Source organism: Mus musculus, chromosome 6 (genome assembly GCF_000001635.26).
Source record: "Mus musculus strain C57BL/6J chromosome 6, GRCm38.p6 C57BL/6J".
Classification (NCBI taxonomy): domain Eukaryota; kingdom Metazoa; phylum Chordata; class Mammalia; order Rodentia; family Muridae; genus Mus; species Mus musculus.
Genome location: NC_000072.6, coordinates 131,308,467 through 131,328,553, shown reverse-complemented (window position 1 = coordinate 131,328,553; position 20,087 = coordinate 131,308,467). Strand labels below are relative to the sequence as shown.

The 20,087-nt window shown below is 41.6% G+C and overlaps 1 protein-coding gene across 5 annotated transcripts in view; it reads left to right on the top strand.

The window, feature by feature from the left end:
• The window catches only part of Styk1 (serine/threonine/tyrosine kinase 1), a 54,704-nt gene that overhangs the window by 25,283 nt on the left and 9,334 nt on the right, over nt 1-20,087 (top strand). Inside the window, exons 1-6 of one of the 5 annotated variants that reach the window (XM_006506132.3) lie at nt 11,539-12,335; nt 13,003-13,071; nt 15,480-15,635; nt 15,969-16,103; nt 17,355-17,621; nt 18,490-18,671. In XM_006506132.3, the coding sequence (XP_006506195.1) occupies nt 15,572-15,635; nt 15,969-16,103; nt 17,355-17,621; nt 18,490-18,671 (648 nt within the window). In that variant the 5' untranslated portion in view covers nt 11,539-12,335; nt 13,003-13,071; nt 15,480-15,571. Of the gene's footprint in view, nt 1-6,052; nt 6,230-11,538; nt 12,336-13,002; nt 13,072-14,726; nt 15,636-15,968; nt 16,104-17,354; nt 17,622-18,489; nt 18,672-20,087 lie in introns of those variants that run through there. The other 4 variants (XM_030255391.1, XM_006506131.3, XM_030255392.1 and 1 more) reach the window with 4 other exon arrangements.

Here is a 20,087-nt window from a genome sequence, read left to right as displayed (position 1 = left end):
AAGCATATGTGTGTGGTACTAGGAAGATGGTTGGCTGTGAATACAAAATCTTCTCTCGTGAGTTAGAGCCTAGTGAATTTTCTTTGGATCAATTTAAAAAGAGAGATAAGCAGAGTTTAGCACCTGAAGGCTGAGCATATTTGCCATTCATACTACACTTGTCCAGAATGCTCTTAACACTTGGTTCTCATTAGCAGAGAGAATCTTATTATCTTTAAAATTCATTCTAGAAGCATCCTAAGGGATGACTCTCTTGCCTTCTTTCTCTTTCACAGCCTTTTGAAAAACTCCAAAAGAACCATTGATTTCTACTTGGGAGTTACTGTGTAGAAAAAGAAGTTTAAAATCTGCTATATCCCTTTTATAAGTACACAATATTTCATCTTAGATATAGTGAAACAATTCACAAACAGGACAGAAGAATTAAAACCTTGATGTACCTGTTATGATGGTAAAGCTGGTGTGCTCCTGAAACTTCAGAGGTGGAGATAGGAGGACCAAGATATCAAAGCCATTCTTAGCTACAGTGCAATGGAGTCAGCCTGGGCTATATGAAACCATGTCACAAAACAAGAACAACAACAAAAATCCCCAAAGCAAACCCCAAATCTTGAGTTTTAAGAACTAGACATATTTGTAGAAGGAGGGTGAAAAAGTTGCTGGATACACTGGTGACCTCTCCTGCAAGGACACATTAAACCTGGATGTTGGGAAATAAGTGTCCTGCTTATGATATTATGCTTTGATATTGATTGCATTAGATTATTGTTTCATAGAGTGAAAGCAGAGACCATTTCAAGATGTTATAACTTGATAAATAGTAACAGCAATTATTACAAGATGATGTTTATTCATATAATAATCAGTACCTGAAACTAGGTATTACGTGCTAAGTTATGCTAAATGTTTTGTATGTGATATTTCTTAATACTTACAGTGACACTTAGATAACATTACAAACTGAGTAAGAAAAAGAGAAAACAATAAACAGCCAAAGAACACTAGAGGCAGGTGTATTTGATTTCATAAATGGGATTAATTTACTATACTTCTGAGACTTGATGCAAAAATAGAAAGTGAGCTGAAGCCAACATGTGGATGATGGATAAGCAAGATAGGTTTGACTTTAACAAACAACTATAGAAGTCTCTAAGGAAAAGGGGGCAGAGACAGTAAGGTGCATACATTCAGCAGAGAGAACAACAGGTGTTGGGCTAGCTGCTAGACTACAGTGAGGTGGTACAATGAGGTACTATAGCTGTAACACCTCCCCCGACACACCCACATCCGCACCTGTGCACACATGGCTTTACACTTCTGCTCATTAGACTATTTCCCAACTGTTCTTTCTTAACATTTAGGAAGTCTTTCACTGAGTTAAGAGGAGGGAAGGGACTTAGATTCATGTTTAGGTCTGTGCTTTGGAGGGGAGCTTATTTTCCTGAGAGGATGGCAGTGAATCTGTAGCAGCTATTAAAGAACTTCAGGTTCTGTGACATTCAGAAACACAAAGTCAGAATCCTTTGTCTGAGAAGTAATTCTAGAAACAAACTGACTTGGTAAGTTGTTGGTGAGCGAATGATATTATCACTTATGTGCACTGCGGAATTTGTGGGTGCCAAGTATCCTGTTCTACCTATCTAATCTAATTTTATCTATCTATCTATCTATCTATCTATCATCTATTTATTTTAAACATTTTACATTTATCAATTAGTGGGGTGGGCGGTGGCAGTTGGCCATGTGAAACACAAACATGAAGGTCAGAGAACAACTTGAAGACATCTTCTTCCACGTGGGCTCTAAGACTGAAGTCACTTCAGCTTAGTAGCAAGCACCCATATCTGCTGAACTATCTTGTCAGCCCTTCTTTCTTTCTCTACTTATTTAAAGGAAGGGTCTCATGTAATCTATTCTGGACCTGAACTAGATATCTAGCTCAGGCTGATCTTGAATTTTTGATCTTCCTGCTTCTACCTGTGAAGTCCTGAGTTTACAAGCAGTGCCACCATGCCCAGTTTATATGGAGCTGGGGATTGAACACTGGGGTTCAGTGATGCCCTCTTCCAACTGGGCTACACCCCAGACTCTGACCTCACTTTAGGTTTTTATTATTATTATTATTATTATTATTATTAGTAGTAGTAGTAGTAATAGTAGTAGTAGTATTTTTTACACTTCATTCACAGTCTGGCTGCTACCCCCTCCTACTCTGCTGCCCCCTGCTCCCCATCCCATATCTCATCCTCTGTCTCTAAGAGGATGTCCCCACCTCCTCCCCACCCCACCAGACCTCCCCACTCCCTGGGGCCTCAAGTCTCTCTAGGGTTAGTTGCGCCTTCTCTCACTGAGTCCAAACCAGGCAGTCCTCTGCTGTATTTGTGGCGGGGGGTGGGGGTGGGGTGGGGGCTCATATCAGCTAGTGTATGCTGCCTGGTTGGTGGCTCAGTGTCCAAGAGATTTCGGGCGGTGGGGGAGGGGTGGTCAGGCAAGTTGAAACTGCTGGTCTTCTTATGGGGTCACTCTCCTCCTCAGCTTTTTCAACATTTTCCCCAATTCAACCACAGGGGTCCCTGGATTTTGTCCATTGGTTGGGTGTAAGTATCTGCACCTGACTCTTTCTGCTGCTTGTTGAGCCTCTCAGAGGGCAGCCACACCAGGTGCCTGTTTGTAAGCAGCCATAGTGTTAATAACAGTGTTAGGCCCTGAAGCCTCCCCGAGCTGAATCCTAATCTGAGCCTGTCACTGGACCTCCTCTTCCTCAGGTTCTTCTCCAATTTTGTCCCTGCAGTTCTCCTAGACAGAAAGAATTCTGAGTCAGAGTTCCTGACCTTGGGATGGCAACCTCATCCCTTCACTTGCCCTGTCTCTCCTTCCACTGGAGGCAGACACCACAAGCTCTCTCTCCCCACTATAGGGCATTTCATCTAAGGACCCTCCCTCTGAGTCCTGAGCATCTCTCACCTCTCAGGTCTCTGGTACATTCTAGAGCCCCCACCCCTCCTACCTCCTGAGATTGCCTGTTTCTGTTCTTTCTGCTGGCCCTCAGGGCTCCAGTCCTCCCCAATACCTGATCATGTCCCCCCTTTCCTCTCCCTGTCTCCTCTCTCATCCAGGTCCCTCCCGCTTCCCCTATGATTGCTTTCTTCTCCCTCCCAAGTGGGATTGAGGCATCCTCACTTGGGCCCTTCAGTTTGCTAACTTTCTTGAGTTCTGTGGATTGTATCCTGGGTATTCTGTACATATTTTTGGGCTAATATCCGCCTATTAGTGAGTACATACCATGCATGTCCTTTTGGGTCTCAGTTACCTCACTCAGGATGATATTTTCTAGTTCCATTCATTTGCCTGCAAAACTCAGGATGTCCTCATTCTTAATAACAGAGTATTATTTCACTTTGCAAATGAAGCACATTTTCTGTACCCATTCTTCCGTTGTGGCATATCTGGGTTGTTTTCAGCTTCTGGCTATCACAAATAAGACTGCTATGAACATAGTGAGATATTTGCCCTGTTGGCATGATGGGGCATTATTTGGGTATATGCCCAAGAGTGCTGACCCCACTTTAGTAACAATTTTTATTTTAAGGCTGTGCCTATGGCTCAGAGGTAGAATGCATTCGCAGTATGAATGAGGCTGTGGTTTCTATTTCCAGGGGCCCATGTATATATACACAAATAAAATAAAAGAATCCCATTGTGGTTATCAGAAAGAATTCTTGCTAGAGCAGCCCCTTGCAACCACGTTCATTGATGAGACTCACATTCTCATTGATTCCCTGAAGCATTCTCTGGACTGAGCATGAAGAATGAGCTCAGTTGCATGGATTAAAAATGAAACTTCCAGTGCATTGAGATAAGTCTACTCCAGGTATCTGATTCTTGTCTTTAAGTTCTTTCTGCTACTGGAAAGAGATAATACATTCACTTTATTCTGTGGACTTGGCTGTCTCCCAGACTGGGCCAGAGAGTGACCTTAACAATCACCAGGAAGAACTCATTAAACTCAAGACTCCACCCTGACAGTAGGTCAGGAGAGCAATTTTGAAAACTCATTAAAATAGGAAAAAAAGTTATATCTGATCATATTTCAAAGTTTTTTTTAACACATGGTCTTACTGTGTGGATCAGGGCAGCTTTAAACACACAGTACTCCTCTTGCCTCTGCCTCCCATGTTGTGGGATTTTAGGCATGTGTTTAAATGTATTTTCAAAAACTACTAATTAAACTGAGTGTGGAGGTACACGCATTCAATCTTGGTACTTAGGAGTCAGAGGCAAGTATATCTCTGGGAGTCTGTGGCCAGTAGGGTCTAAAGAATGAGCTTCAGGCCAGCTAGGGCTTCATAGTGAGATCCTGTCTGTCTCTATGGTAAAAAAATAAAATTACTAATTCATATAAAAGTCATTATTATCTCCCTTCATTTTTATCAATTTCTTTATTAGCATATCAGTTTTCTCATTATACTAAAATCATTGTGTTTTTATGTGTATCAATTGGCTTTTTCAGTGTGATTTTTTTTCCCTATGGGAAAATATCTCATCTTTGAAGTTTATGAAGTAATAATTACCAATCTCATAAAGCCTATAACATGAACACATGCTTCTCAGAAAGATGTTGCTTTTATTCCAACTAAAATCTATTTTGTTATCAATGAAGTAATGATGTAAATTATTTTTGATCAAATAAGTAATCCACTGCCTGAACTTTAATAGGATTCAGTCCCCGCTGCTTGTCTGCATCTCCTGAGATGCTTTTCCACTGTTGCAAGACACTGTGTTGAGTCATAATCTAGGACCCTTTTCTCTGGGAATGGTGGGGAATGAGCAGCTGGGAAATATTTTCACAAAGCTCCTGAGAGTGCAATGATGCAGGCAGGTGTGAGGACCACTGATCTGTTGGAGCCTGGGGTCTAAACAGGCCAACCTTGGAAGCTCCGACTCCTCCCAGTTCTTTAATTCATAATCTCCCAAATACACTTGGAGCAATGTCTGGGCACAATTTCTTATATGCTCATACCTGTTCCTTCCTAGGAAGATCCACTCTGGTCTACCCTCCACTATTGTGTCCTCTGCTCCCATCTCTTTAGTCTGTGTCCACTAAGCTGTTCATTTTTGTTTGTTTGTTTGTTTTTTAATTTTTTTTGAGACAGGGTTTCTCTGTGTAGCTCTGGCTGTCCTGGAACTCACTTTGTAGACCAGGCTGGTCTAGAACTCAGAAATCTGTCTGCCTCTGCCTCCCAAGTGCTGGGATTAATAAGCTGTTCATTTGTAACCCTCCCATGTTTTCCAGTTGTCTTCTCTGCTGATGCTGAGTCCCCTCCTCCTTCAGCCTCCACAATACTTGTTCCTCATTCTCCTACTTCCTTCCATGCTCTTTCTTAAGGCCTTTATACATTTCCTCTTCAGGTGGACTGTGCTTCCTTTACGTTTCCTAAATCTTATGGCACTTATATCATGCACAAATCCCTTTTATCTTCCTCTCTTCTTTTCATTTTTCCCCTCTATTCTTCCTGTCTAGGGCTGGAAGAATGGCTCCACAGTTAAGACCACTGACTATTCTACCAAAGGGACTCGGTTCAATTCCTGGCACACACATGGTGGCTCATAATCTTATGTAACTCCAGTTTCAAAGGATCCATTCTCTCTTCTAGCCTCAGTTGTCATTAAGCACACAAGCAGTGCGCAAACACACAGGTGGGCAAAAGACTTATATACATAAAATCCAAAACAAAGGGAAACAAACATAGCACAGCAAAACAAAAACTAACACCTGCTGATTCATCTTCAGCCCAGATGTCTACTGGACACCTCAAATGAAATGTCAAATATAACTAATACACCCGCACTGTTCTTGTCTTTCGTTGTCCTTCTCCTTCGCCCTTCATACGGATCCTGTGTGCTGCAGGTCCAATCTCTCTAACATCTCCAGTCTTTATTTTTACTGTTAGTGTTGTAATCCTTGAGCCCATTGGGAAACAACCTGGTCCTTATGCTCATTCTTACCTCTGACTTACTGTTCAGTGATTGGTAACGTTAATGTTTTCCTCAGGTTGGAAAGAATCACATGGTTACAGGGAAGAAGCAAGGAGGAGAACCTGCTTCCACCCGAGTCTGACCCTTCCAACCCTGACTCATTTCCTGCTGCTCTCTTTTTCTCCACTGCCCACAGGAGAGAGAGGCAGGGTTTCCTAGTTCCTGGAGGAGAAAAAAAAAAGGTAAAGAAAAGGTAGGTCACGGTCAGATGCTGTTGTGCCTTTAGGTGCTTCAGGAATCATCCACCAAACCTGAGCTCAAACTGCCAACCTCTGTTATCCCAGAGCCAAGTTAGTGCTGGCTCTACTTCTCCCAGTCTGTAGACAGCTCACAGCCACCACTGACCCACCCTCAGGAGGGAACACACTCTGCCTTGGCTCCCAACTCTGCAGAAGGAGGTAGTAACATGTTCCTGGGGACACACTTTTAGTCTGATCAGATATCTGTTGTTTACATGGGTTTGTGTTCTGTGTACAAAGTCCTTAGTGGACCACACCCTGCATGACACTGTACTGAGGTAAAGACAGCTGAATGGATTTCTTGATTGTGGACCTGGAAAGAATGAGAGAGAAAAGAGGTGGGGAGGGAAGAAGAAAGAGGATAAAGATGAGGAGGAAGAGGAGAAAAAGGAAGAGGAGGAGAAGGAGGAGAAGGAGGAGGAGGAGAATAAGGAGGAAGAAGAGGAGGAGGAGGAGAATAAGGAGGAAGAAGAGGAGGAGGAGGAGGGTAGTGAGCACATGCATGGTCCTCCAGCCTCTCTTCTTGACCTTAGATTGAGCCTTTCTGTCTACCACAAGTATAGAAGAGATGATAAGAGTGGCCAGAAATAAAAAGTTCTCCTGGGTTATGGAGGAAACTGTAAGGAGGTTATACTTGTGTGTATGTTTGTATGTACATGTATGCATATGTATGTTGGTTTTTTGATACAAGGTCTCGTTATGTATCACTGGCTGTTCTGGAACTCATTATATAGGCCAGCTGAGCTGGACTGAAACTCACACAGATCCATCTACCCTCTACTCTCTGGTTTCCTGCCTCTGGCCTCTGCCTCTGCCTCTGCCATCTGGGATCAAAGATATATGCCATCACAACCAGCTATGAGATTTTTAAAAGACCCAGAAGCACCTCCTTAATAGGCAAAGGCCAATGGGATGAATCAAAAATGGGAACCAAATCTTGAAAGCTCAGTGTAGTAGAAAATAGGGCGAACAGGGAAGGGATCTGGAAGAAAGCTTCAACAGCACCACAGGTCCGATGGGGAAAGGAAGGCACAGTTGGATCTGAGGTTGCTGTTTAGGGTAGACAACTTTGTGTGCTTTTGTATCTTCCTTCTTTGGGGAACTCTTATTGTAGATGAGAGAAACTGAGGACTTTGGAAAACTATTAGTGAGTAGCCCCAGAAAGAAAGGAATGGATAAGAAAACATTTCAGATACATTGTTTTTGACCTTTTAAGATTTCAAAGTAGTAGATGGTGGGTCTCGGAATTGTGGACTTAAAAAAAATAGACCATCCAGAGACTGCCCCACCTGGGGATCCATCCCATAAACAACCACCAAACTCAGACACTATTGTGGATGCCAACAAGAGCTTGCTGGCAGGAGCCTGATAAAGCTGTCTCCCGAGAAGCTCTGCCAGTGCCTGACAAATACAGTAGTGGATTCTCACAACCATCCACTGGACGTAGCACAGGGTCCTCAATGAAGGAGCTAGAGAAAGTACCCAAGGAGCTGAAGGGGTCTGCAGCCCCATAGGAGGAACAACAATATGAACTAACCAGTACCCCCAGAGCTCTGTGGGACTAAACCACCAATCAAAGAAAACGTATGGTGGGACTCATGATTCTAGCTGCATATATAGCAAAGGATGGCCTGGTCAGTCATCAATGGGACGAGAGGCCCTTGGTCCTGTGAAGGTTCTATGTTCCAGTATAGGGGAATGCCAGGTCCAGGAAGTGGGAGTGGGTGGGTTGGGGAGCAGGGGGAGGGGGAAGGGGATAGGGGATTTTCAGAAGGAAAACTAGGAAAGGGGATAATATTTAAAATGTAAATAAAGAAGAGAGAGAAAAAAAGAAAATCAGAAAAAAATAGAATGAAAATCTGATAAGAATCAATGCTTTGAGTGTATAAAATGCTTCACAGGAGATCAGATAAGTACATCATTGTCACTCTTTCTTTGTGAGCTCTGATGTTGTTGGTGATGTGTGTGGGTTGTCAGTCTTTGTGAGCTTTGATGCTGTTGGTGATGTGTGAGGGTTGTCTGTCTTTGTGAACTCTGATGCTGTTGGTTATGTTTGAGTTTACCTTGATCCTTTGCAGATTATTCACCATAAAAAGCATTTTGTTGCTTTCCAAGATCAACTCTCCTGAAGCATCAGTTTGCAAAATAGGCCTCCTCTCCACTGCCTTACATCACAGGTCTTCATACATTTGGAAAGCTGAGAACAATCTCTGTATCAAAAGATTAATGTTCAAATAGGCTATTTTTTTTGGTGGGTTTCCAAGTTCATTTCCAGCCCCAAGTTTCTGGAAGATGGATAGGGAGAAAACCCTAACAATCCAAATCTCAATTCCAGAGAAAAGCAGGGCAATGTGTCCCCTCACCTAAGTACTGCCTCACAGCAGTGGATACCAGAGATACTTAGCTCCAGGGTCTGCATGAGCCTGCCTCTCTGGGTCTCCTCTGCTGTTGTCTTTTTGTCTGGTCTCTCACAGGTTTGTTCCAAAACAAAGGTTGAGCCTGAGATTGAGAGAAGTGCCAAGGGATCTCAAATCCTCAGCCATTGCTCTGCCCTTTTGGATAATGACCCCTTTTTGGCTAGCAGACATGTAAAAGGTTACTATTCCTGAGAACTGAGTTTTTTCACTAAAAAAAGCCGATGATAGAAATAGAATTGGATGTGTGTGTGTGTGTGTGTGTGTGTGTGTGAGAGAGAGAGAGAGAGAGAGAGAGAGAGAGAGAGAAGGATTCATGAAAGTAAAGCCAGGAAATAAGAAGGTTGTGTATCTTGTGAGTACTGGAAAAAAATCTGATTATTTTCAAAATAGAAGACAGTTATATAGACATCATCTATGTCACTGTAAGAACATGAACAATACATTTACATGTTCCTTTCAAATAACAGTGCATTTGTCAGCAAAATTTTATTTTAGCTTAGTTTCCATGATATTTTTGGATTCTGATATAATTCCTTCTTGGCATTACTTCTTTTGTTCAATGGAATGGTATGCATATGTGAGTGTGTTTGTATGTAAGTGTGTGTCTGGGTGTGTGTGTGTGTATCTGTGTGTGTCTGTGTACATACATGCACACATATACAGGTTCATATACATTCGGTAGTTTAAAAAATATAGGGTTTGTAAGTAAGAGTGGTGGTGGGACCGGATATGAAACCTTGCTCAGCCATTTATTCACGGGGCTAACTAAAGGCTCTGCGATTCCATCACTCATGAGCTAATTAATGCCTCAGTATCTGCTTTTCTTCTTTGGCACAGAAAAGACTTGCACAGTGACTGGTATGCTGTATTTGCTTGGTATCTAAGATCTGAAATCAGGAAGGGTATCTTGGTTTTAAGGATGTTGGACATAAGTTATACTGTGTTCTGGATCAGAGCAGTTTTCACTTTTACTGCTAAGTGAATGTGTTCACCCTAGCAAGGGAGCTTTCTTGTCTGTTAGCTTGAGAGCAGAAAGGAAAGAGTAGTGGTCGGTGATTCCAGAAGGAAAGTAGACCCTCACAGCCTGAGGTCCCTCTTCCGCAAGTTTCCCTCTCATTTAAATCAATCAAGCTTTCTGTTCTATATCCCATAACCACTAACTACCTTGACCCATTGTATTTACCTGGAAAGTGGGTCACTTGGATCTCTGAAAACCACCTTGCTGGCAGATCCACAAAGGCTGTTATGCACATGCCCAGACTAGGAAAGAAGCTGCAAACAGACTCACTCCTCAGTGGAACAGGTTCAGGAAAGTTTATGCAGCACACACAGAGCCTTTCTTTTCTCAGGACAAGTTTGCTTTCAAAGTCTTGTATGTGGCTGTGCTTTGGTGGGAAAAGTTTCTTCTGGAAACTTATGGGTAGATTGGTGGTTGTGTCTGGGGAATGACATTGAGTTAACTGAATAGAAAAGTCAGGAACAAGGGTTGTGTTACTGTCACCAATAGACCTGCCTCTGATGCACTGAAAGCGCCCTGTGGTTCCTGATTGTATTGTGAATCTGTGTATCAGTTTGAGAGTTAGTATTGATATTTAGTTAGATTCTAGTTATCACTAACTTCTATCAGCTCCAGAATGTCGTCTTGCAACTAATTAGGGCATCTTCTCAACTATCCTTTACATTCTCTCTATACTGTGTCTCCTTTGCCATTGTGTGATTGATTCTCAACTCAAATGGTGAAAGGAAACCTTCTATAGGAAAGTCAAGACACTGAAATAGCCGAAAGGAGAGAAATCACGGAATAACAAGCCACTGGTGAGGCAGTGCTATTGTTTCAGGTAGAATACTGCCTGGAGAGGTTTAGCAGGTATAGATGCATGCAAACTGTAGGCAAGCTATATCCAAACATATTTTGCAACTGTCAAATGAGGGTCAGAATAAAGAACTTCACAAGTGCAAGAGCTCTGTGATTCCAATGCATATATATATATATATATATATATATATATATATATATACATACATACACACACACACACATATATATATATGTTTATCCGTGGCACTAACTGTGGGTTAATGTTTTACCTTCTTAAATATTCTGCAGTCCATGTAACAGGAGCTGTAGCCATGCTACAATTTTTTAACAAGATAGGAAAATTGCCTAAATATTAATAAATAGGGCTTTAGTATATTTTAATTTCAATTATATTATTAATCCATTAGTGTTCTTTTTTAGGCACCTAAATGACCTGCCTCCTCCTGTAGATAGATTTCACATAGGATCTAAGGAGTTATAATGGTTATGGGCTCTTGGACTCAGGATTCCAATATTTAGGTGTATTATACCTATTTATTGGTATTATGAATTGATTTAATATATCATCATATTTATGAGTATGAGTATTGGGTAGATAAGCCAGACTTTAACTCTTAGGAAGAACCATCCCAGAGATTTGGACATTGAGGTGTGCCTTTTCTCAGCTTGATACAAAACAATAGACCAGGCTTTGTCTATTTGCTAGTGGATTACAAATTTCAAGAGGAAAGTGGCATATGAAGTTTTCTTGCTGTTACAAGCCAGTGTGAACATCTTCTGATATATAAGCTTGGAGGGAGTCAGGTGTCTGAGTAGCAAGGTTTCCTGCATAGTTTTGACTCTGTGGGTATACCTGATAAGGATGCCTGGCACGTTTGTTTTAAAAAATCCTCAACTCCTTGGTTATATGCCACAAGCCTTTTGGCCAACTGTAATCATTGGAAAGGGCTTATTGTACAATTATCTTTCTTGGCTTTATTTTATTTTATTTTATTTACAGTTCTTTATTTACTATGTGCGCTTACACACACACCATCATGACTGTGTGGAAGTCAGGGGACAGCTTTTAAGAGTTCTCACTTCTACCCTTTGTTTCCTGGGGATTGTCCTCAGGTTGCCAGACTAGCACAGGAAGTACCTTTAGCCTCAATTCATCTCTCCGCCCATATAAATATCTCAGAAGCAGCTTCACAGAGTGTGTTGGTTAGCCAGGTGTTCATGATCCTAGTTTCCTTAAACTACTAGGGGCAAGAAGCCATGCTCAGGAAGAATACATGAAGGCCTGATGCTGTCTTAAGTGAATGTTCTGTATAGGCAAACATGAGGAAAGGAAACTGGATTTGGGACACTGTTTGGCTATGGCCAGTTCAGTGTGGAGTCTGTGCACACAGTCTTCCTTTGGTATGTGCTAGTGGGCGTGTAGTTTGATTTCTGGGCGGAGCTCACATTCTGAGCTGGCTGCTGACTAACTTTTTTTTTTTTTTCACTTGTACTGTGTAGAGATTGTGTTCCTAGCACCTACTCACCAGGGAGCCAAACTTGTTCAACTGGCTGCTCCCTGAACAAAAATAATTACTTACATCTGATAACATCCCCAAAAGGAAGTAAGAGGAAATGAAAACAAGAATGCCTGGACCCTGAGACATTTTCAAACAGGCTCTGAGCACCCAGCTGACATGCTTTCAGGACCTTCTCCTTTGCTCCACATGCTGGGTGCTGTTTTTGCTGATGTCATCAGGATCTCTCCTGTCCCATGGTCTCCGGAAGGTGGACGTCTTCTGAATTGCTTTTCTCTTTGCTGTTTTGGTTCACCACCTACTTGAGGTAGACTTCTCCGCTCAATGTCTTTATAGACTACATGCTGTGAGCAAACTCACAGAGAAAACTTTTCTCTCTATCCCTTTCTCTCTATCACTATCCCTCTTCTCTCTTTCTCTCTCTTCTCCCCCCACACCCATTGCTCTTTTTTTTTTTTTTTTTTTTTTTTTTTTTTTGATAAAGGGTCTATCTATGTAGTCCTGTCTGTCCTGGAACTCACTGTGTAGACCAGGGTGGCTTCAAACTCACAAAGGTCCTCCTGCCTCTGCCTCTTGAGTGCTGGGATTGCCCAGTCGATTCTCTCTCCTGTGTGCAATTTTTCACCATCTGCCTACTCCTAATTAGCCTGCCACACACCTGTCTCCCTTCTGCCTCGTTTAATTGTGATCCACAGTGTCTGCTCATGATTGGGGAAAAGTGAAAAGGTGTGAGGCTGGAGCTGGCAGATTTCTTTGCTTATGTTTTTGTTGTTGTTGCTTGTTTGTTTTTTATTTTTTTTGTTTGTTTTTTGCTTTTTGCTTTGTTTTGTTTTGTTTTTGACAGGGAGCCTGTGCTTCAGTAAGTAGCATCTTGATCATCAGCACCAATATTAAAACTCAATGTGCAACTGGGATGGTCTGTAACCTAGGATGGCTAACTTGACAGTTAAGAAAATCCCTACATTTGGTTTCAGACTGGTCAGAATTAAAGCAGTAGGCTGCACTGACTCCAGAGCCACCATTTCTCTCAGCAAGGGCACAGAGTAAGTTGGTAAACACATGGAAGAGTGGGAACTATTGCTTCTGTTCAGAAAGAAGCAGGGTTGGAGGTGTCGTTTAAAAGTTGTGTGAGTTGTACGAGTTGTTGAAAGTGGTTAGATAAAGAGCCTGCTCAGTCACAGCAGCTGTGCTATGAGCAGCAGCACTAGGTCCACAGGGTTGGGCTTTTCCAAGTCAGCTATGGAGGGAGAAGGGGCTCCTGAACCCTACCTCATACTGCTAACATATTGCTAACTAGCAGACTTTTAGCTGAGAGAGAGGCAAAGCACACAGTTATGCACCCCATTGGTGATGTAGGGTCACACAGGTGGCCCAAGTTAAACCCTGTGGGTATAAAAAAAATAATAATAATAATAAAAAGAAGCAAAAACCCAACAAACTAATGTATAAAGGAAGGAGTGTTGTAAGGAAGAGGCAGGAGGAAAATGTGTGTGTGTGTATTTTGTGGGAGAGGACCAAAATGCATTATATACTTGTATGAAACTTCCAAAGGACAAAGCAGATTACTAATAAAAAGAATCTACAACAGTAAACAAGAAACTAGTCACTGTAATCTATTTGGAGAATTGTTAACTGGAGCAGGAAACATTTTTATGCTACAATATTTTACATTATGATTTTAAATTCATGTGTGAGTGTCTGCATGCCACTACATTATTGTGAAGGACATCGTCTGATATCAGACCTCTTGTTCCAGGCTCTGTTTGTTGTTTCACCTGCAGTGTGCAGCAGGCTAGCAGGCCTGTGAGCTTTAGAGGTGCTCCGTTTTTCTGCCTCTCATCCAGGAAGGCTGGGATACACAAATTCCAGGGATCCAAACTTGGGTTCTCAGGCAGTCACAGCTAGCAATTTACATATTAAATCATCTCCCCAGCCCTATGTTTGTTTGAAGCACATTTTCATATAGATGTATTTCCTTTTTATTTAAAGGAGAAAAAAAAAAGATGGCTCTTTCTATAGTGACACTTTCTATAGTATAGGACCTGGTTAGAATGTGGGTTTGTTGAACTACCTCTGATAGGTATTGAGGAGGTCCACATAAGCTTTCAGAGCTAAGGGACCAAAAAGCTTTTGTTAATAAATGATGTCTATTTAATTCTTCAGAGGGTGCAAGTAAATCAGAATAGGCAAGCAAAAACTGACATCAGGCTTCAGCCCTTTCCTTCAACATGAGATTTGTATGGAAATTCCAACTTTGGGGGTAATGCCTTGGCAATCTGATGGCTCCTTCCAGGATGGTTATACCACTTCTCAGTGAAGACAATAAAGTCACTATTGATCTGGGATGGATTTCAAGGACAATAATACAAGTGAGAAAGGTGATCTCACATGTGTTATTGTATGATTCCATTTATATAATATGATGACAAAATAATACAGGGATGAGACAGATTCCTTGTTACCAGGAGTTAGGTGTAATACAGGAGGGCGTGAGTGTCGTTCAGGAGACAGTGCTAGCTAGAGCTTGAGACAGAGCAGTTATGCTGGGGTATACAGAGATCACACACATACTAAGGTAGACAGGGAACTTACTAGGTAGCCACAGGCTGGCTTCTAACTTGCCATCTTGCTGTCTTTGTCTCTAGAGTGCTGTTTTTGCAGGTGTGAGTTGCCTTGTTTTGGTATTGCATAGTTACATTAATATGTGGTCATTGGGGGAACTGGGTGAGGGATACAGAGAAAGAGGACACATCTGTTGTGTACTTGTAACTTTACATGAAACTCTGCTTTAAAATTAAAGGGAAGCAGAGGCAGGTAGATCTCTGGAGTTCAAGGCCAGCCTGGTCTACACAGTGAGTTCTAAGATAACCAGGGCTACACAGAGAAACTCTGTCTCCATCCAGCCCCCACAAAGTCCCACTGAACTTATTGGAAATTGTTCCTACATTATATTTCAGTTGGTTGATGTAAAATAAAATATTTATATGTTGTATGTAAAAAAAGCATAAATCATCTCTTGGCATTTGCCATATATATTTATTCAGACAATGGTTTGGATAAAGGTGGAATGAAATGTTATGTACAAAAATGTGACATGCAGCTGAAATGAATTTAACATGCTTCAAGATTGTAGCAGGGGTAGATATTTATCAGCAGTCAGGATGGTTCGGCGGGTCCCTACTTCAGCATGATCACATAAGTCTAGGGTGCCTTTACAATACTTTCAATAACAATGAAAAAAGGAGCAAGGCTGGAAAGTTGCAAAAGAGAGAAAGTAAAATGCATTGGGGGGAAATGAATGTTTTTCAGACTGAATTTTAGAAAAAAGAGCAGAGAGGAGTGGGTGGCTCAGAAAAGACACTATGTGCTTAGTAACTAGAGTGTCATAGGTATATTTAAATTTTCTACATGTGCTGTTTTTTGTTTTATGTTTTTTGTTTTTTTTCCCTAGAATAATAACGAAGTCTTTGGAAATACTGCACCACTGCCGCTGTGCTCCGTGCATCCTCTGTGCGCCTAACAGAGGAGGTTGGCCCTGTGGCCATGGGAGAGAAGGGTCACCTGAGCCGGGTGTTGTTGGAATGCAGTCTCAGTGACAAGCTGTGTGGTAAATGCAGATACCACATCTGCCTGTAACCGGATGCCAGAACAATAGAGACTGATTTCTGGATGTTTCTACAGGAGGAGGGTGGTTTCACTTCTAGTGGAAATGAATAGGGGGTGGAAGGCATCATTTTTATAGGGTGAGGGTGACATGCCAATCAGAAATAACAAAAAAAGATCCTTGATGGTCTAAACCACAGGGTTAGTGTCTGGTTAAGGTTGGCCTCCATGGGTCTCCATTGAAGGGAATGAAGAGAACTCAGGAGCACTGAGGCATGCTGGGTAGGGGGAACTGTGGCAGGATTCTTACTTCTATCCCCATTTATGGCCTACACAGTTGTCCGAGAGAAGCAGTATGAAGTAATCATTGTTCCGGCTCTCCTGGTTGGCGGCTTTCTCATCCTTCTTGCAATCATCCTGTGGCTTTTTATCAGAGGACAGAGATCCCAAAGGCAGAGCCCTGGACCCCGAGGTAAGGCTCAAACTCTAGGGGTAGGCATGGGTTCAGGGACGATTGATTTTAAGAAAATCATAACCCAGGTTTTCAATAGGCCCATCCCATAGTCAGATCTTACAAATGATAAGCCCAAGCCGCTCAATATCTCTCATGTCCAATGATTTTCTCTCTACCTGATCCCAACTCTATAGTGACCTAGTTTTCCCTTGATAACACAGAATAATCCATGAAGGCCTTGATTGGTCTCTCAGCTCATATATTTTAAAGCCCTCCATCAGTTCGCTGTGTTTCACAGAAGAGAATATAGTAAGGTTCTTCCTAGGGCCCTGTATGATCTGGCCCCTCTGTCTTCCACATCTGTCCAGCCATCCCACTTGGCTCCCTCTGTACTGCCTTCTTTGCTGCTCCTTAAACATCCTAAGTGTATCCTTCTCTTAGTGCCTTCATACATCTTGTTCCATGTGCTACAGTGTCATCATGGTTTGCTCTGTAATTGCTTCTAGGTCTTTATTAAATGTTACCCTATCTAAAAGGCCTATATTTGGCATCTATAGATAAAATAGTATCTCCTCTTGCTATTTCCCCTCCTAACACACTGTCTCATTCATTCTTAATGCTATATGCTCTATGATTGAAAACTAATCTTAGGTAGATCTGAACTTTGTCTATCCTCAACTCAGAGAGTGCATATGGTATATGGTGATATTTACTGAACAGATTGATTGATTAACAAATTATTAGAAATACCAGAAGGAAACTTTCTTAGCCAGTTGTAATGGTAGCTGTGGATGGAAGGTAGTCTCAGAAGATCTTTTGACTATGATTCATGAGAATATAAAATGATTCCACATTTGAGAGCAACCTGAAGAAAGAAAAACTACAGCTTATGGATATAATTTTGGAAGTCATATGACTGACTTAAAGGCTATCCCTGCTGGTAGTAACTGCAATATTTTGGTACCTGTGGTGTGGATTTCGTTTTAGAACTGTCCTGTCTTGGTGCTATACCCATGGGGAACACTGAAGATAATCCCAAGGATTATTAAAAAAAAATGACCACTTTCAAGGGCTTCATCTTTAGTTTTCTACAAGGAATGAAATTATTATGACCATTGTAAAGCTCAGTGTTGGTATTCATTCACTGAGAAGCATCAGAAGATGTCCTTGTATTAGTTGTAGAGAAATTTTCCTAGCCACTTTATTCAATCTGCTTTTCTGGTGTCCCCAGGGCAGGGGCAGTTGATGGACATTACCTCTTTGTTCTAGGCACTGCCTCTGTACCTGCATCTAGGGGCAGAAGCCAGGAGGCAGCAGGACATGGAGAAAAAGTACTTCTGCCTCTTAAGGAGACCTCAGTGGAGGGCTTTCTGCGAGCGGCCACACCCCGCCTGGCTAAGCTGCAGGTGCCCAGGGAACAGCTCTTGGAGGTTCTGGAGCAAATCCACAGTGGTAGTTGTGGGACCCTCTATCATGCAACAATGACCACCAAGGATCACCCTAAGCCAAAAAGTGTGGTCCTTAAGGCTTTAGAAGGTAAAGTAGAAAATCAATTTCTCTCCCCTTTTACTTCTCTGCTGTGAGCCCATCCCTGTAAATACTGAGACTGGAAACATTAAGAAGCCTATTAGCACACATGCTTATAATTGTGTATAAGGGAAGCTTGATGCAGAGTTGTTCTTCCTGGGTCTTTGGATCTATAGCTCACCGTTACCTACTGAAGCCTGTCAAGTAGTCATTTCCATACTAGATGCTACTTGGCCTTGGATTATGAGATTATTTCTTCATTTTCCTTTGCTGTTTTATTTTTATTATTTGTTATTAACTAAAATACCTTTTAAAAATTACTTTGTTGTGTGTGTGCATGGCATATATGTGTGAGTGCAGGTGTGTGCTGTACAAGTATGAGGTTTGAGGTGAACTTGCAGGTGTTGGTTCTTTTTCCATTGTGACTGAAAAGCTCTCAGACTTCCCTGGTCACCTGCTTTCACCATTTTTGGCTCTTATATCCTTTCTTGATACTGTGTCTCTTTTCCTCCCTTTCCTTTCTCTTTCTCAACTAGCATTGGACACATAGAACATAAAACAAGGAAGGGCTAAACATAATCAAAAATATCTATCAAACTCCCAGATGATGATGTTGTAATATGACCAGGACACTGTTTATTCAAGGAGGTGAAAACCAGTCCATGTTTAAGACCCTGACACTTTATTTCTGTTAAAAGATGGGCGACTGAGCATTACTGTCTTCTAGGTGGTCCTCCCTTCTGTCCCCTTTATGACTGTAATTCTTCCACTGTTTGAATACCACCAACTGCATGTGCCTTTTGCTCCTTGCCTTTTATTTATCAGCTGTACTTGACCATTCACTGACCACCCCCCCCCAATGTTCTGTTTTTCACAGATCCAGTTGGACTCCAGGAGGTCCAGGATTTTATAGGACGAATCCAATTCTATCAGTACCTGGGGAAACACAAGAACCTGGTACAGCTGGAGGGCTGCTGTACAGAAAGGCTGCCACTCTATATGATGCTGGAGGATGTGGTCCCAGGGGACCTGCTCAGCTTTCTTTGGACCTGTCGAAGGGTGTGTAATAGGGAAGCTACACTAGTAAGGAAAAGCTTTGGTTAGTGTTTCACACGTCAATTGACACCACACATGTCAAAATATGCCTCCATTATGAGGTGAAACAATTATCACCTTTAAATGGTACTGTGGCAATGTAAGCGTGAAACAATTATCGCAGAGCTGGAGGCAGTGGATGCGGCTCAGTTGGTAGAATGCTTGTCTAGCAAAAGCCTGAGTCTGATCCCAGCACAGGATAAAACTGTGAGTGGTGGCATATACCTGCAGTTCCAGCACTGGGGAGGACCCAGAGTTCAAGGTCATTAGCAACTATACCATTTTTGAGGACAGCTTCAGCTCCATGAGACCCAGACTAAAAAATTAAAATTCCATACTTGTTCTGTGCACCACTAGCTACAAGTCACATGTGACTATTAAATATCTAGCTAGTGCAGAAGAAACAGAAGATGAACAATTTACTCTTTGCAATTTTACACACTGAGTTGACGGAGACATGCGTGGCTGGTCACTATATTGTTAGGCAGTGTATGTTTAAAGACTCTTTCTTGCCTCCACCACCTAACTTTGTAACTTTGGCAAGTTTTGGTTTTGTTTACTGCTATTTTTTGAGACAGGGTTCTTCTATGAAGCCTTGGCTGTCCTGGAAGTTGCTATGTAGACCAGACTGGCGTTGAACTCACAGATATTTGACTGTCTCTGCCTCCCAAATGCTGGGAGTAGAAGCATGTGCCATCATGCCTGGCCTGGAAAACAAATTCTGATCCTGAGTTTTATAAATAAATTATAATAAAATGTGAGAGACTTTAGATATGTAAAACATAACAGCAATTAGTATTTAATAAGCAATCAAGATGGCAGCTGCTAATATGATAGTCATGTAACTATATACTATTCTCAGCAATAATGGTTATTCTCTTCTTACTAAGTGTATTTTCCACTCTGTAAGAGTACCCTACTGTGGCAGAGGTGACAAGGGAAAAAGTCAGCTATACAATTTTACGTGCCAAAATCTTAAAAATAAAACAATCAGAAGTTCCTAGATCCTCATAGACTTCATTTTTAAAAAAATTAATAAGGGAAAAAATCTATCAATTGGTTATCCAATACCAAATGTTTAGCTCTTGAAAACATACATACTCAAGTAACATACAGATTGAAAAGGTTGGATTTATATAGTTATACACAAGCATACATGCAACAATAATTAATGAAAGGAGATGAGAGCAAGGGGGAAAATAAGCTTGGAAAGTTTAGAGAGAGGCAAGGGAAGGGGCAAGTGGTATAATTACATGATAATCTCAAAATCAAAAAGTTACTAAAACAACAAAATACTGATAATAATATCCTTAGTTTTCTACATGTTCCTCCCTGAAGATCTGAAGAAACCAGTATCCCTGGTTTCTCACTTGCTTATTA